The following is a 16,919-nucleotide window of genomic DNA, read 5'->3' as shown; positions in this document are numbered from 1 at the left end:
CGGGCTGTGCGCGCGGGGCGGGCTGTGCGCGCGGGGCGGGCTGTGCGGGAGCCGTTTGCGTGCCCTCGGGGCGGGAGCGCGGCGCCGGGGCGACCCCGCCGTGCCGGCCGCGGGCCCGCCGCCCGCACACAACCCCGAGGCCCCTGCGTCGACTGTGTTGCAGGGCGCCCCGCGGCGGACCTGCCAGCGCCCCGTCGGTGCCCCGTGGTCCCCTCTCGCCGCGTGAGTCCGAGTCATGACGGACGCCCAGTACGTCCTGTGCACTTGGGAGAAGCGACTGTGGCCCGCCAAGGTGACCGCCTTCGTGTGCGGCTCCGGCCTGCGGAGCCCTCCGGGCGGGCAGGGGAGTCCCCGTCGGGACGGGCCGGGGGAGCCTGGGGCGCAGACACGGGGGCGGGCGGGCGGCCGGCCCCGTCCCCCGCCTCGCGGGGTCTCTGGTCGGCGGCTCCCGAGGTGACGCGTCCAGAAGCGTCTTTTTCCGCAGCTCGGAAAGAACGAGCAGGTTCGGCTTCCGAGGCGTGAGAGGCAGCGCGGACCTCGAGGGAATGTCTGGAAGGGAGCTCTGGGCTGGAAACGGGGGCAGTGCCCTGGGGGGCTTGCCAGCGGCAGGCCGCGCTCGCTGCCTGCGTCTGCCGCTCACCCCGGCACCTTCCTTGGCCCCCCCAGCTGCGAGGTCCCGGGGGCTTAGTTGCTGCGTTTGCTCTGCACACGAGCGTTCCTTTGCGTTAACTGCTCCTGGCGTCTTGGTAACGACGGGTTTTTTTCCCTTTATCGTAGGTGTTGGCAAGAACTGAGACGTCAACAGAAAATAAGAGAAGAAAGGAACTTTTTCTGAGTGTTCAGATACTCTCCCTAGATGAAAAGTTAAGTGTTGGGTTTGTTGAATACTACTCTTTTCTGAATGGTATTTTTGATACCGCATCTCCGCACCCAAAGGTGAAGTCTACTCTTTGGGGTTTATTTTTCGGTTACTGTGAAGGACTTGTGCTCGTAATCCTAAGAGGAAAATCCTGGTGGGTTTTTTTTTTTTATGTCCATTTGTAAATCGAAGATCCATATGAGATCCACCGTGTGAGAGATTGGCAGGGAAATCGAATAAATATAAATTATACACGGGGGAAAGTCTCGTTGGGGTTCACGTAGGGATGGTTCCTTCTGCAGATCGGTGTGGCTTTTTCTCAGACTTGTGTAACAGGCCCATCAGTTTTGAAGTGTTTGATGTTTCAGCCTGTCCGTCCGTTTAGGAGCTACTGTTTGGCATTCAGAAGGCACACGCTATGTGGACGCATGTTACTCTCTTGTCCTTGATTATTCGGAGGCGGAAGAACATAATATTACCCAGGATAATTAAAAGGCCCAGATCACGTATGATTGTGGTATTGCTGCGTCTGAGGGAAGAATTCCCAATTCAGAATAAAACCTCGTCAGCTCCAGTTACAGCTTCCCCAGGTCCCCATTCCTCCAGAGCGGCCTCCTAAGCTTGCTTAGTCCCGAGCTCACACTTCCCTGCGGCTGGGAAGGTAATTGACTACTTGAGTTTAAAAAGAAAGTGCGTTCTTTTAAACTAAAACACACCTGCTGGGCTGTAAACAGCATTTAGTGACATTATCGGCTACTCTGAAAATCTAACAAAGGAGTTATTTGTGCATTTGGAAGTAGGATTTGCCTCATAAAAGTCACAATTTGAATTCATTTTTACTCTTAAATCCAGCCAATTTTTTCTGTTTTTTTTTCTTTTTCTTTTTTTTTTTAAAGATTTTATTTATTTATTTGAGAGAGAGAGAACACCTGAGAGGGGATAGGGTCAGAGGACGAAGCAGACTCCCTGCCGAGCAGGAAGCCCGATGCGGGACTCGATCCAGGGACTCCAGGATCATGACCTGAGCCGAAGGCAGTCGCTTAACCAACTGAGCCACCCAGGCGCCCCAACTTTTTCTGTTTTAAAAGGAAAAAAAAGAAAACATTCACCAGGGTCCTTGCTGCCTCTCACCTCAGACACCTGAATTCCTAGTTGGCTGTGACTTTGGTTTAAGTGGAGAGTTGAGGAGGAAGAAATCGAATTCTTTTGTCATCTAAGGAAAAACACTTTTGAAAATGCCTTCGTGGCCTTGGCTGGTAGCGGATAACGGGTGTTTCTGTCCCTGCAGGATTGAGGTGAGAAGCGCAGACGTGGAAATCCTGAAGACGGCCCACATCGAACGGATCGCCTCCTCCCTGGGTAAGAGCACATCTCTAAATAACAGACTGTGTGGGGGAAGGAAAGACCCTGCTCCCCAGGTAACCCTGAGCCAAAGGAGAAGAAGAAAATGGATCTGTTTTCTTAAACCTTTGTAGAATTTACCCCAGAACCGATCCTGTTCTTGACTCCCAGTGTGGCCTGCCGTGAGCATTGGGATCTGCTGGTCACATCCATGGCCTCCGGTGTGCATTTGCCTCCATGAGGAGATGGGGCAAGATGCTTCCTTCCCCACCACCCCCATCCCACAGTAAGACTCAAACTGGTTTCGGTGCTGGTTCATTCTCTGCCCGGGGCTTGAGAGCAGGGGTTTGTGTATTTAAATTCCACAGCCAAGCTCCAGGGAGAAAGGACTATGCGATGAGCGTCGTCGTTGGGTGCCCGTGGTCTGCCGGGGCTCTCCTCGCCGACACCCACTCCCTTTGCCTTTCCTGGTGGGAGGGAGGGCCTGAGCCCCATGGTGCTGGGGCTGATTGTGCGCTTGCCTGCTGGCGGCTCAGCAGACCTAAGCAGAAGTGTTTTCTGCCGCCTCAGAGCGGGGGGCGCACACCCCCTGTACCGAGTGCTGTGAGTCTTGTGGAAAGATTGACCAGGAGTCCTTCCAGTGGTGTGTATAAAGTAGGGTTCGTTTTCGTCTGCGTTTGGAAAAGCCGCTTGGCTTCAAAGCGGTATCCGCCCGGCACACCTTAGGCGGCGTCAGCCCCGCCTCCTGGACACGCATCTTCGCCTGCCCCGGTTGTGTGGGGGCGGGGGGTCTGTGGGAACCTTTACGAGTAACCTGGGAAGAGACTGTGCGGGAGGGGTCGTGCCCGCCGAGTTGCGATACGGCACCCATCGCCTCGTTCACATAAACAGTGCCGTATCTGTGGGTCGGAGTGAATAAATCCAACTGTAGCAGCGAGGAGGTCAGGCTCAAATCTCCAGGCCCGTGATGCTCTTTTCTGGCTTGGAAACGCCCTTGCACAGAAGCACGGAAAATCCACCAGCCCACAATGGGTCCCTTTCATGGGCTGCCCCTCACCCCCACCGCCACCCAAGAACACGTTGCCGGCAGAGTTCTTTATGGAGTTGGCAAGGGTTTTTATTGAGCCTGATTGAAGTTGAAACTGTGAGGCTGGGAAGATGTGGGAAGCGTCTGAGTACGTTTTGCTGGCAGTATTTTTTTGTGACCCAGAGGGATTTATCTCTGTAACCCAATCAGGTTGGGGTTAGTCAGTTGGTTTTGGAAAAGCGGAGCCCTACGGCCGCGAACAATGGCTGTCGTTCTGTGGCCTTGTCACGCTCTGGGAAAGACGGAGCTGAGCAGGGTCCGTCCCCCCTTCAGGTGTGACAGCCCGTGTCAGCCCTCGGGGGCATGCTCTGACAGCAGCGCTAGGCGCCTGGGCGTCACGGCTTTGTGTGCTTCTCACCCCTGCAGCCTCCCAGAACGAGGTTCCTGCTGAACCCCTGGAGGAGCTGGCCTACAGACGCTCGCTTCGAGTGGCTCTGGATGTTTTGAACCAGAGAACCAGTTTGCCTCAAGAAAGCTCTTCAAGGGAAGAAAGAACTGCTCTGTCCTCAGGAGAGAAGCCCATGGAACTGGCCTCCTCGCTCTGTGACCCCAGCTCTTCTGGTCTCCAGGAAGACGTGCTAAGCAGTTCCGGACCTCAGAGGAGGGCACGTGTACGCCCAAGGCTGTCGGGTTCACCCACGTGTAGAAAGGACCCCAAGTGCAAAGACCGCAAGAAGGAGCTCGGGACAAGTGAGAGTGCGTGGGCCTCGGTGGTCCCCTCAGCCAGAGGTGGTTCTCAGGACGCCAGTGGATCGAGAGCGTGCTGCAGAAGGCGGACAGCCCTGAGTAAAAAGGGAAGAAGTTTAGCACAGGAGCCCAGCTCGTGTCAGCGGGTACCTTCGCTCTCAGGGGGAGACGGTGAACAAGAGAGGAGCCCTCCAGCCCCTGGCTCACCGCCCAGCATCAGGGAGGAGGGTCTGTGGGCCAAAGGGCGAGACCCGGGTTTGCCTCCGCGAGGCCCCACTGTGCTCCCGACCCAGGGGCGCCCCGCCTGCCCAGATGCCCGAGGCCGCCCTGCCAAGCGGCTGCACCCAGATGGCAGTCAGAGGCTGTCCACCCCGCAGCGGGAGCCGGGGGCAGTGCCCAGGCAGAGGCCCAGGGGATGCATGACTCTGCGCAGTGCTGCCAAACTCAGCCTGCCTGCCCCCCAGGCTTCCCCAGAGGAGACAAGAAATCTTCGCATCCTGGTGGAGGAAGGTAAAGCTCTGCGGCCGAGAAGGTCTTGTGCTGGCAGAGGGCGGATCTGGGTTCTCCCAGGGGCCGATGCGGGTCAGGCATTTGTGGGGTGTTGTGTTTTTGTCTTTTTTTTAAGATTTCTTTTTTTTTTTTTTTTTTAATTTGACCGAGAGACACAGCGAGAGAGGGAACACAAGCAGGGGGAGTGGGAGAGGGACAAGCAGGCTTCCCGCCGAGCAGGGAGCCCGATGCGGGGCTCGATCCCAGGACCCCGGGACCATGACCCGAGCCGAAGGCAGAGGCTTAACAACTGAGCCACCCAGGCATCCCTCACTTGTGTGTTTTTTAACCTGATCTTAATGAGGTCGTATCAAAACAGAGGCAGAGCAGATATTGCCCGATTCCTTTCTGTCTGTGTCTCCCACCGGGTTGCAATTCTGACTTGTGTCTTTTGTTCTGAATGGGAGAGGGCTGGGGGCACTGGAGGCCGAGCCTGGTGGCTGCAGGAAGGCTGTGGCCACACCCCCCGGGGCTGGGCTCCGACAGATGCACAGGAGTGCAGTGCACGCGCCCCGAACGGGCAGGAATCTCAGGAGTGAGCGACTCACTCAGAAGGCTCCCGACTCGTTCACAGTTCCTGTGGAGACGCACTGTTGTGTGGCGGCCGTCTTGCGCGGTGGCTCGTTTCCTTTGAGCGTGGCGGTGTCCCGTCTTGTTTCTGAGCTGCTGATTGAGAACTGTCCGTTTCTCCGGGCTTCCGTGCCCGCACACCCCCTCGCTACACACGTACTCGGGTTTCTGCCCTGAGTTTAAGCGTCATGTGTTGAGACTGGAGTCCGCACGTCCGAGGCGGCAGGGAGCTGAGCCGCAGCCTGTCCCTGCGTCTGCCCGCCCGCCTCCCGGCCAGGCCCTCAGTCCGCTTAGATCGCTGCTGTGCGCTTGCCCCTCGTGGAGACGCGGAGGCCTCTCTGCCCCCACGCTCTGTCTCTCGTTTGTTGCCTGCGAGTGTGCTTTAGTCAGAGCGTACCCACCTTGCATCTGGGCGCGTGGGAGCTTTTACGTTTGCGTTGACGGTCACGTATCACGAAATGTGTGTCTTGGGCTGAGTCCCTGAGATGCTGACGGTGAAAGTCTAATCTAACATCATTGGCAGACCGTCATTCTTCTGGAGAGTCAGTCGACTTTAATCCCATTCATTCCGTCCTGGAGGAAGAGGAGGATGATGAGGAGCCACCCAGAATCCTTTTCTATCACGGTGAGTCCTGAGCGGCAGCCGGAGCGCGCGCTTCCGCTCGCGCGGAGCCCCTGGGCAGAGGCGGCTGGCGTTCCTCCTGCACCCGCAGCATGCGGAGTGCGCTTTTCTGCCGTCGGTCTTGAGGGAAGAGGGCGTCCCTGCCAGCACGCTTCCCCTTTATGTGTCCTCCTGTGCCCTCCGTGGAGAGCCGGGTCCTGTCGCTACTATTCGCGCTGCCTCCAGGCCTTTGGGGACGGCGATTGCTTGTCTGTCCAGAGAGGCAGGGTCTCCGGCCCGGGGCAGCGGGGCCCCGGGACCCCCTCCCACACGCATGTGCGGGCCGCACCAGAACAAACATGCGCAGAAGCATGCGCTCGGCCCTCTTTGTGGAAGGACCTGAAATAAAGGCCCAAGATCCCAAACCCACAACCGACAGCAATTTAGTTTGTTTCATGGAGTAAATCATTTAGAATGAATTTCATTTTTAGATTTACCCATTGCTTCGTTTTACCGTAGCCTGGTGTTTTTTAGCCTTCTCGTTATGAAGTAACTATAGATTCACGACGAGATGTTGCAAAAATAATACGTGGAAGGGGGGGCGGGGGGACCTCTCCTCCAAGGGCGACACCCTGCGTGCCCTTGGACTCGGCTCCTGTCGGCCACGCCGCAGTGGCTTCTCCCTATCTGTGCTGAGGGTTCTGCGTTTTCCTTTTTGCACCTGATGGTAATTCAGACCCACTTTGCACTTGCTCGTGGTCTTCTGATTACTCTTCGCAGCCACGCTTGTTCCTTACTGAGCCTTCCCCCGCACCATGAGGTGCCTAGATGGTTCCACGCCTGGGGGGGGCTAAGCCGTGCCCGGCGTGTGCCTCTGGGAAAGAGCTCTGCCGGCTTCGCTCCTGGGAGCAGAACTCGGCCAGAGAAGGGACCACGCGCCTTCTTGCAGATTCTTCCAGAAGGCCATTTTCGTCCACTGCTGCCGGCAGGGGGCCAGGTCACCACAGCCCCGAGAAACCCCCTGGTTTTTGCTTCTGTTTGATTTTGTCTTGTCCCCAGCCCCCCCGCAGCCTGATGTCTGTCTGGGTGTTTCCCGAGACCTATTTGTCCTCACGGGGCCCTGACGGTTCTCTTAAAAACCAAACGCTTCTCGCCAGGCGGATGACAGCCCTCTGCCTGCCTGCAGACCTTGCCTCGTGGCTGCGCTGGCCGCCTCTCGTGTCTGCGAGACGTTAACCTCACTGTTTCAACGTTTACATTATCCGTTCTGGAGTTTAGCGTGCGGTTGGAAGTCTTGTTAAAGTTTGTTTAGGGATAATTGTGTGGTCACTGGATGATGATTTTGGTAACTCGTTTTTTTGTCCCTTTGAAGATAAAGCCCAGTTTTTCAGACTGAGGAGCTTCCTAGGAATTTGCTGCTTTTGTTGGGGTTTCTGAGCCACACTCTTCTTAAAAAGATGTTTGAATCTGGAATAATTTGAGATTACAGAGTCGGCCCCAGCTTGTCCCCGCTCAGCAGCGCGCGTCCCCTGCACTCAGGCCAGCGTTGTTGTGAGACTGCCTCGCAAACCGTGGGGGTCTCTGACGAGAGTTAGAGCATCAGGTTTAAGCATCTCCGACAGACACGTTGTTTTCAGTTGTTGCATTTGGTGCCTGATGTGGATCTGACTTACTGTTTATCTTTTTGTCTTTCTTTCTAATTTAGAACCACGGTCATTTGAAGTAGGAATGCTGGTCTGGCTTAAACACCAGAAATACCCCTTCTGGCCAGCAGTGGTAAGCATCGGGAGCACCCCGCTGAAGCCCCCGCGCTTCCACTCCCTGGCCCCCCTTCGTGTCAGCTGGAGCCCCGGAGATTTCTTTACTGGGAGAAACCGACGGCCTTACGATTCTAAGCGGGGTTTCTGGAGATGGTTACCTGAGTAAGGCGAGTGTGATCATTTTGGCACAGTTGAGTGTGAGGGTCTTAGGTCCAGTCTTGACCGAGCAGGCTCAGGAAAACTTGAAAACCTGTGTAAAAAAATCGGCAACTTGCTGATTGCTAATACTGTGCGCTTGAGAGTTTCTCCTTTGGAGCTTTTAAATTGCTCAGATTTCAGGGTGGGGATCGGCTGTGCGTGTGCGGTGGATGGGCCTCAGCACAGTGAAATTCCTGGCCCTGCTTCTCCGTGCGCCGCGCCTGGACGGTGCAGGCTGTCCGTTTACTTTTTAGGCCAGGGCCGCGTGCCGGCTCCCCCTCCTTCATCCGGTGTCCTTCCTCCCCGTCCAGTGTAGATGGCATTCCGACGGCTCCGGCCCTAGGGCTTTAACCTGTAGTGAGAAACGGTGACGTTGAACCCGGAAAGGTGTTTGCAGGAGCCAGAGACGCTCCTGGTGTTGCCGTGCGGCTGACGGGCAGCGGGCAGCATGGCCTCCGTGCTGGACTGGCTGTAGCGACAGTGGGCTCCACATCCGGGCAGCGTCTGCTGGGCAGAAGGTGGAGCTTGAACAGATACGCAGATGAAGTGGGGGTCTCCGTGCAGTGTCTCTGCACTATTGTTGGGGGTCGTTTATCAGGGCCCCTCGGCCTCCCTTCAGTATTTACTTTGTGGCAGGCGCTCGTGTGTCCCCCCACCCCATGCAGCTGGCACCCTTTTCCTGGACCTCTCCTCATTTTCACCAGTTCCTGGGGACCTTGCTGGGTCCTGGATCTCCAAGGTCACAGGTTCCTGGGGTCAGCTCTGGGTTTACGGCTGAGCCGGGGACACACAGAGGCACCGGGCAGAGGGGACGCACCACTGCCTCTGTGTCCTCAGCTAGTCCCACCCGCCTGAGCTCCCTTTGCTCATCCTGAACACGAGAATGAGCCTGTCCTGCTGAGTCAGGAGAGAATCGTGTGGTCGTCTGCAGAGGTGGCAGGTAGTGTGGGCTTGTCTTTCTGTTAGGAGAGAGAACAGAGCAAGGTGCCGCCTGGCCCTGCTCGTCTGTGAGACTGAGTGGCGTGTGCAGCAGACAGGGCGGTGTGTGAGCCTCCGGCCGGGGGCTTGGCCGTGGTCCCGCCGGCAGCGGCGCCCCTTGCCACACGCCGGCCATGTGCCAACCTGCATGGTTAACAGAGGTCAGGAAGGTAATTCAAGCCCACGGCCTCCTCTGGGTTCTTGATGCTTTATTTTCTTGGATTTGCCAACAGGTCAAGAGTGTCCGGCGAAGAGATAAGAAAGCCAGTGTGCTCTTTATCGAGGGGCACATGGACCCCAAAGGGAGAGGGTAACCCAGCTGTCTGCTCTCTGCGAACGCTTCCCGGGCGAAGGCCTGCCGGCTCGGGGGCGCCGGGATGGTGGGGAGGGGGCTGGGGTCCAGGGCCGGGATGGTCTCATGCCCCCGCGCTCCAGCTCCCTGGAAGACGAATCCAGACAGAAGCTGTGTTGAAAGGGACTGCTCGGGCAGTCCGGTGTCCCAAGCTTTATTTGCCGGCTTTGAAGGGCGGCCCGGTTAGACACTCGGCGGATCCCGCCCGTTCCCCACAAACTATACTCCAGTCGTTGCAGGTGCTGTGGGCAGTGACCCAGCCTCCACTTCCACGGGTGGCCGGGGGGTGAGCGTCCCGCGTGGCGGCCCCAGCCACGTCCCCTAGTGCCTGTGTCCGGGGCTTCCTTGGGCAGCTGGTGCTGGCAGGGGCCCCCGCGGTCACCGCTAGTTCCATCAGAGGAGAGGGAACCGTCGTCCTGACTCAGGAGAGGGAGCTCCCCGTTAACCTTCGTCCCTCTGCTTCCAGGATCACGGTGTCTCTCAGGAGACTGAAGCACTTCGACTGCAAAGAGAAACAGGCGCTTCTGGTAGGCGGACTGTGCTTCGTGCCCGGGAAGCAGCCGCCGTGCGTGGGGAGCGGTGCGCTCCCGCGTGACGGTGGTCTGCTGGGCCCGGCTCCGGCCGTTCTGGCGGGGACCACCACCGCCCTGGGAGGTTGCCGGCCGTCCCCCTGTTGTCCAGCGCAGAGGACGGTGTGCCCGGGTGCGAGGCCGGTGTCCTGACGCGGGCGATGGTTCGGAGGCTGTCCTGCGCGTGTGCGCGGGGGGCTGAGTGCTCGGCCGCGGTGGCGCCCCACGGGGCTTCCTGGCCTCGCCAGTGGCTGAGCCCCCCCCGAAATGTCATCGGATCTTGATCGTACACCGAGCCCACGAGCCACGAGGTGCTGGTCCGTTGCACACACACCGTCCGCCCTGCGGTGCTGTGTGGGTGACACTAGCTATCCCAGCCCAAACCCAGCCTAGGGGAGGGGTCTGTTAGCCCCCCACCCCAGTGCGGTCTTGTCCCAGCCCGGTGAGCAGGTTCCTGGCTCCACGTCACAGGCTTCCTGTTCGCGTGGACTGCCTGGGAGCTCGAGGGGGAGACCCCGGGGAGCCTTCTGCCCGCCGCCGTCTCCCTGAGTGCGGGCGGCCCGGGCTGCGGCGTGGGCGGGGTCGGGAAGGGGAGCGCCCATGCCGGACCCCAGCCTTCTCTTCCTTCCACTCATGTGCGTGTCCCTGCGACGTAGTCCTGCTCCTGTCCCGTCTGTGGTGAGTGTGGTCAGCACAGCTTCTGAGAGCGGCCTTCGCTGGGCGCCCAGTCTCCGTCAGGGTGCCCGTTGGCGGGGCCCGGTTCTGGAAGAGGGCCGGCCGTGGCCTCGGGAGCTTCCACACGCCCGCGAGCGCGGGGAGCCGGGCGCCCAACCCTCCAGGCCAGGGGCTGGCTCTGACCCCAGGGCCACTCGGGGATGCGGATAGCTTTCCCAAAGGTGGGGGGGTGGTCAGAAAGGGGAGCGGGAATCTTGCTTTGAGGTCGGTGTGCCCCAGACACGGAATTGTGTTCTGTGACAAAGACGATGCATGGCCTCATGTAATCCAGACGCTGGGACGATGCCTGTTGCCCATCTTCCTGCTCCCCAGCAAAGCCAGGCCCGCCTGTGGAGTGGGGTGCACGGGGTCACTGAGGCCTTGTACCGGCGGTAGGAGCATGGCCGCCTCGAGCTAGTTGGGACTGTCCGGGCTGTGCTGAGGGACCGGCCCCGGTGTCACGCTCACGGTCTTGAGCTCTGCTTTCCCGAGCAAGGAGCAGCACCACCTGCTGTCCCTGTCCCCCGGCTGCTATGCGTGGCAGCCACAGGGAGAGGGCCGGGCTGAGGTGGCGGTAACACAGGACGTGGACCTCAGGTAGCGGGCCACGGTCCCAGCTCGGGTCCTCGGGGGGGTGGGGGGGCATTGTCCTCAGTTTGCAAATGAGGACCTTGAGGCCTCGGCGGGCGTCCCCACGGGTGGCTGAGCGTCCTTCCTCCCGACTGAGCCGACACCGTTCTAAGCCAAGGGCACAGAGATGACTCTTAGAAGGATTTGTCGTACAAAGAGCTTCAAGTCTTGTTTGGGCGACATCAGCCACGTTGGGGTGCTTGCCACCTTCCTCTCCTTAGAGTCCCCAGCGCTCCTCTCCCAGAGTGCTCAGCTCCCACGTGACCACTTCCTGAGCAGCCCTGGCCCCAGCCCTGGGCCTCCGTGTGTGTTTCCCCATGCAGCTTCAGCAGCCCCGCACAGGGGCATCTGCTGGCTCTGCGGTGTGGACGCGGGAGCCGGGGACGCAGAGGGGGTTGGAAGAGCGCCTGTGGCCTCCTGCTGAAGCTGCTGCCTGGGTCTCGTTGCAGAACGAAGCCAAGGAGGACTTCGACCAGGCCATCGGCTGGTGTGTCTCCCTGATCACCGACTACAGGGTCCGGCTTGGTATGTGGGCCTGCACACCCTTGGACAAAGGGACCGAGCTGGGGGCAGAGCGCAGGCCTGTTTCCCATGGCCGCCCGGCCTGGGCCCATGGCAGTCTTGTCCCCGACAAGGGCAGGTGGGCAGACACGGGGCGAAGACTGGGTGCGAACGGAATGCGGGGTTTGCTCTGAATCAGAGAGTTGGTCTCTGTCCACCCCACGTCCGGCCGTTGGGAATCTTCAGACGGTAGCCTTTCTGGGTGCCCCAGGGGCGGTGGCACCTTGCCGGCCGCGCTGGTGTTGGGGTCCGGGCGGGGCTGACGCAAGGCAGGCATGCTGACCCCGTGTCCCTCGGGCCCTCCCGAGCGCCGCCTCTGATGGGTGACGTGGCTCTCTTGTGCGTCCTCTGCAGGCTGCGGTTCTTTCGCGGGCTCTTTCCTGGAGTATTACGCTGCCGATATAAGTAAGCCCGGCGACTCCTCTTGAGAGGCGTGAAGCAGCCGTGTTCTGTGTCTGAAGCTCGGGAGGGGATGCGTCTGGGTGGGGGCCGCGCCCTGTCCCCAGCCTGACCCTAGATTGCCAGGAACAAGCCCTGACCGCCGCCTGCCCCCACTGCTCACCGGGCACCTGGCCTCTCCTCCTGCCTTCCCTGGTGCCCGAGTTTGGGGTGAACGGAGAGTCCCACCATACCCCGGGGGCTCTGCTCGTTGGGGCGACACTGGCGTCGGGCTGAGCGGGGGAGAGACACGTCCCATCAGAGGAGGCGTCCTTAGGGCCGTGGTGGTTGTGCCTGGGGGCCCGGGGGGGACTCTCCCGCAGAGCCCCCAGACAGCACAGTGAAGGGAGGAGGAGGGAGCCGTCCCACCCAGGCCGGCGGTCCCACAGACGTGTCGTTCGTCTGCAGGTTATCCCGTCCGCAAGTCCATCCAGCAGGACGTCTTGGGGACCAGGTTCCCGCAGCTGAGCGGGGGGTACCCCGAGGAACCTGTGGTGGGGAGCCCCCAGGGGAGGAGGCGGCCCTTCAGGAAGGTCCTCCCTGACCGGTCCCGGGCTGCTCGGGACCGGGCCAACCAGAAGCTCGTGGAGTACATCGTGAAAGCGAGGGGCGCCGAGGGCCACCTGCGGGCCATCCTGAAGAACAGGAAGCCGTCCCGGTGGCTGAAGACGTTTCTGAATTCGGGTCAGTACGTGACGTGCGTGGAGACGTACCTGGAGGACGAGGATCAGCTGGACCTGGTGGTGAAGTACTTACAGGGGGTCTACCAGGAGACGGGCAGCAGGACGCTGGCGCGGGTCAACGGCGACCGGATCCGCTTTATTCTGGACGTTCTTCTGCCTGAAGTGAGTGGACGGCAGGGCCGTCGTGCGCGCTGGCGGGTGGGGGTCCGTGGCCGCGGCCACCAGGCACGCGGGGCTGGGGTTTGGTGCTGGGATGGCGTTCTCCAGGAGTCTGCCCAGGAGGCCACGGCAGCATGGAGCCCGGCGCCCACCCTGGGGCGGCGTGGAGACCCCGTGGCCAGTGCCGGGGGACGAGAACCACGTGCTTTAAACTGTGTGCACGTGGACGCGTTTCCGGAGTAGGCGTTGCTCGTGGAGAGGGAGCCGTAGTTGTGTTGGATGCACCCGCTGGGGTTTGGCTGGGCAGGCATGCACACGTGATGACCCCGGTGGGTTTGAAGGCGGGGGGGCGGGGGCTCTGCTGGGCACATGTGAGCACGTGTGGGAAAGGTTGCTAAGCTCAGAGGTCTTTACCTCTGTGCCTGGAAGCTCTCAAATACAGACGAGATGAAGATCACGGCAGGGAGCTTGGGTGCCCAACACCCAGTGGGAATAGTGACCTCACGCGGTTTGTATCTCTGGCTCCCTCCCCCCAGGTGATTATGGGGGGGTTCCCCAAACTTTTTTTCTTTTGAAGATTTTATTTATTTATTTGACAGGAGAGAGGGAACACAAGCAGGGGGAGTGGGGGAGGGAGAAGCAGGCTCCCCGCTGAGCCAGGAGCCTGATACGGGGCTCGATCCCAGGACCCCGGGATCATGAGCTGAGCTGAAGGCAGTCGCTTAACCAGCTGAGCCACCCAGGTGCCCTCCAGTGTGTATCTTTAAGGAAGGGGTGGTTCTGCCCCAGGGACACTGGTCCCTATGTGGGGACGGCTGTGGTTCTCACGGGGGGCAGGGGGCAGGATGCTGCTGGACCCCCACAGTGCCTGGACGCCTCCCAGAGAGCGACCTGCCCGACCCGATGTCAGCACTGCCCAGGGGTGTTGGGGGACCCTGTTCTAGACCATAAAGGCTCTGCTTGATTTTTAAGATTTTATTTTTAAGTGACCTGTATCCCCAGCGTGGTACCGAGAGTCGCAAGTGCTCCCAACCGAGCTGGCCACGCGCCCCTCACAGGCTCTTTAAAAACACTTTCTGGGGGCGCTGGGCCACTGTTGGTGAAGCGACTGCCTTCGGCTCAGGTCGTGATCCCGGGATCCTGGGATCGAGCCCCACATCGGGCTCCCTGCTCTGTGGGAGGCCTGCTTCTCCCTCTCCCTCTGCTCCTCCTCCCCCTCAAATGAATGCTCTCTAAAAAAATAAAAAATCACATTTCTAGTAACCACAGTTCTGCTGTTTCTTCTGAAGAAACGGAGAAGGATTTCTCAACGTCAGACATGCCGTGTGCTTGGATGATTGCGGTTATATTTTTCCTGTTGTTTCAACAGTGAACTTACAAATTTCCACAAATGGGCTTGTTGGTTTTGGTCCTGCCTCATTCTCTGCCTTTAGTGACACGAACTCTCGTGTCTCGTCCGAAAGACCCCGTCCTTCACGTGACTGCAGAGATCTCACGGACCCGTGCGTGTTCGTGGAGGCTGCTCGGAAGCTGCCCCGGGCCCCACGCGCATCCCTCTAGCTCTGCGGGCGCCACAGGCCCGCTGCCCGCGGCTGAGCGCCCTCTGCCCCTTGCAGGCCATCATCTGCGCGATCGCGGCGGTGGACGCTGTGGATTACAAGACGGCTGAGGAGAAGTACCTCAGAGGACCGTCCCTCAGCTACCGGTAGGCTGCTCAGGGCGCTGCTCCCCAAGCAGCACAAGTGTGTCTAGAAGGGCTCGCGCTCCCTCGTGCTGGTGGCTGGGGCTCAAGGCCCCTCTTGCCGACACGCTGGTCCAGGTGCCCGGCGGGTGAATGAAGTGCCTGCGATGGGAAGTGCACGTTAGCCCTTGGCCAGGAGTTGTCAGAGGGACCCAGTGACGCAAGCAGTGGGCGCTGTCCTCGGGCGCGTCCCTGAGCCGGTCTGGGCAGGCAGAGCTGGCCCACGCCACGGCCCACAGGCAGCCCACCGGGGCTGCTCCCTGGGCGCGTGCCGGGCCTGCGGTGCCTAATCGCGTTTCGCATGGGCTCCTGTTTGCATTTCGAGCTTTCTCCCCTTGCCCCGGTGCCGTGGCCGTTTAAGAAAACACAGTAAGATTACACGGCAGCAGTCGCCTGGGCCGTTCCTAGCTGGTCAGAAGAATGCCGTGATCAAGATGTTTCTCTTCCGTCGGTGAGGTTAGCTGCCCTGGGATTTTTGGCCCCCAGAGCCCCTAATCCCGTCTCTGGGCTTGCTGCCAGGCTTGCTGGGAACAGGCTGGGCCCGCGTGGCAGTGACAGGCTGAAGACTCAACTAGAGTCGCAGGCCAGGGTCTCTGTCCAAGGCCGCCCGGGCCCACTGTCACGGATGCCGGACAGCGAAGACAGCTCCCAGGAGGCCGCGCTCCTTCCCGGGGGGGCCCCGCGGCGTGCCAGGAGGCCAGGTCTCGGGGTGGGGAGGCCAGCTGCCAGGCTGGCCACGGAAGGGCCCGTCTGGCTCGGTGTGCAGGAGTGTTGGCCCAGATGAGCCAGCAGAGCACGAGGGGCCTTGGCAGCAGGGAGACTTGGTGTTTCTGTCCCTGGATCTCGGTGGTCCAGTGCGGTGCCCTCAACACAAGTACGGAATAGTGTTCTTGGGGGAGCAGGGTCGGGGCCGGGACCTGCCCCCCCCGCCCAGCGATTTCCTCCTCCGCGTCCGAGGGGCTGGCCGTTGTGCCTGTGAGGACGGCTGTCCGTCTTCACGCTCTGCCGCTGCTCTTGGCCAGCCGTGGACACGCATGTGCACCTGCCCCGGACTCCAGGGGCGGGGCCCCTTCCCTCAGGCTGTGCTGACCATCAGGGGTGCCCGCCCAGCGGCCTCGGGTTCGCCTGAGCCGCCCGCTGTCCCAGTCTGTGCTCTTTGTTACGGTCGCCAACCCTGGGGGCGTGCCCCAAACGCCCGTTAACGTAATTCTTATCAAGGAGTCGCTTAATGAGGACAATTTGAAAGTTCACACTCCTTAAAAAGCCGTTCATTTTTTTTTATGAATTGTGGTAAAATGCACATGACGTAAAATGTCCTGTCGTAACCGTCTCTGAGCGCACAGCTCAGCGGAGTGAGGCCCACTCACCGTCCTGCGGCCACCCCCACCCTCCGTCTCCAGAACGTTCCATCTCCCCACACGGAGACTCTGTCCCCGTGAAGCACGGACTCGTCTGTTTCATGTTCAAGACGAGGAATTACTAAACGAGGCTCTCTGCTTTTGTTTTCTGAAGGGAAAAAGAAATATTTGATAACCAGCTCCTAGAAGAAAGGAGTCAGCGGTGCTGATGCTGGAGGGGCCGCCATGGGTCCCGTGGCTGGGGCGCGAGTGCGGTCTGCGGGACCAGGGCCTGGAATGTGCTCGCTTCTTTCTCATCTGTGGGTGCTCTTTTCTGGCTTTTGTGGAAGGTAGAGTTCCTGATTTTGAAACAAAAATGTGTTTTGTTTTATTGCATATCATTACTTGTGACTGTACTGTATTGTTTAATAAAAGGTGCACATTTGTTTTTTTTATGTTAAAAAGCACTGTATCCAGTATTAAACAGGAGTTTTAAGAAAGCCTCTGTGAATGCGTTCCTCCAGAACATGCGTGTGTTTCCGTGTTTGCCTCCCCTTGAGGCAGGCCCCGAGGCCTCGGTGCTGCACTCGGGTTTCCTCGCATTTCAGCTCTGCCGTCCTTCCCTGTGCGGGAGAACACGTGCGGCAGGACCCTCCAGCGGCCGCTTCCCTCCCACCCCCTGGTCCCGTGTGGATGTTCCCGTGTGGCCGCATCTGGCCCAGTGCTGAGCGCAGTCTCCCCGGAGGGCGGGACCCCCACCCGTAGCTGCCTCAGTCACTGTGTGTGTGGCCGTGGGGTCGCAGTGTGGGGACCGGCTCCTGCAGAAGCAAGGCCTTTGCCTGGAGGCCAGGCTCACGTTCCTGCCCAGGCCCAGAAAAGGAGGCAGCTGGGGGGTCACCCTGGTGCCCGAGGGTCCCCAGCGCGGGCCCTGGCCTTTGGAGACCTGCCATGGCCTGTCCTGACCCAGTCACAGAAATTCTGTGGCCTGTCAAAGCCATGCTCAAATGAACTCTTTATCCTGAGCTGCTGGGGGACCGCGCAGTGGGTACACGGTCAGGAGGCTCAGCTCGAGGCCCTGGCCGGGGTCAGCAGCCACTAGAGTGGG

At 60.0% G+C, this 16,919-nt stretch overlaps 1 protein-coding gene across 4 annotated transcripts; it reads left to right on the top strand.

Moving 5' to 3' along the window:
- Positions 1–85: 85 nt before the first annotated feature.
- Positions 86–16,314, top strand: PWWP3A (PWWP domain containing 3A, DNA repair factor). Of its 4 annotated transcripts, XM_034996576.1 has the most exons (14): positions 238–292; positions 778–863; positions 2,148–2,218; positions 2,335–2,486; positions 3,654–4,484; positions 5,617–5,718; positions 7,400–7,470; positions 8,864–8,940; positions 9,449–9,509; positions 11,345–11,420; positions 11,811–11,861; positions 12,303–12,739; positions 14,353–14,441; positions 15,990–16,314. In XM_034996576.1, the coding sequence occupies exons 4-14, from the start codon at positions 2,438–2,440 to the stop codon at positions 16,042–16,044; spliced, it is 1,899 nt and encodes a 632-aa protein (XP_034852467.1). In that variant the 5' UTR covers positions 238–292; positions 778–863; positions 2,148–2,218; positions 2,335–2,437; the 3' UTR covers positions 16,045–16,314. The 4 variants fall into 4 exon arrangements, with proteins under 4 accessions (XP_034852464.1, XP_034852465.1, XP_034852467.1 ...); XM_034996573.1 differs by lacking the exon at positions 2,335–2,486 and having other exon boundaries at positions 86–292; XM_034996574.1 differs by lacking the exons at positions 2,335–2,486; positions 11,811–11,861 and having other exon boundaries at positions 86–292.
- The last annotated feature ends 605 nt before the right edge of the window (positions 16,315–16,919 follow it).

The sequence above is a fragment of the Mirounga leonina genome, unplaced genomic scaffold (genome assembly GCF_011800145.1).
Source record: "Mirounga leonina isolate KUSES-001 unplaced genomic scaffold, KU_Mleo_1.0 Mir_94, whole genome shotgun sequence".
NCBI classification, from domain to species: domain Eukaryota; kingdom Metazoa; phylum Chordata; class Mammalia; order Carnivora; family Phocidae; genus Mirounga; species Mirounga leonina.
Note: the sequence above shows the minus strand (reverse complement) of the source record. Positions and strands in the feature narration are given on the sequence as shown.

Excerpts from the sequence above, each read along its gene's own strand:
- PWWP3A (XM_034996573.1), top strand. The coding sequence starts at position 236 with ATGACGGACGCCCAGTACGTCCTGTGCACTTGGGAGAAGCGACTGTGG. Across the intron at positions 864-2,147 it reads ATACTCTCCCTAGATGAAAA|GATTGAGGTGAGAAGCGCAG; the intron begins GTTAAGTGTTGG and ends CTGTCCCTGCAG. Across the intron at positions 5,719-7,399 it reads CAGAATCCTTTTCTATCACG|AACCACGGTCATTTGAAGTA; the intron begins GTGAGTCCTGAG and ends TTTCTAATTTAG.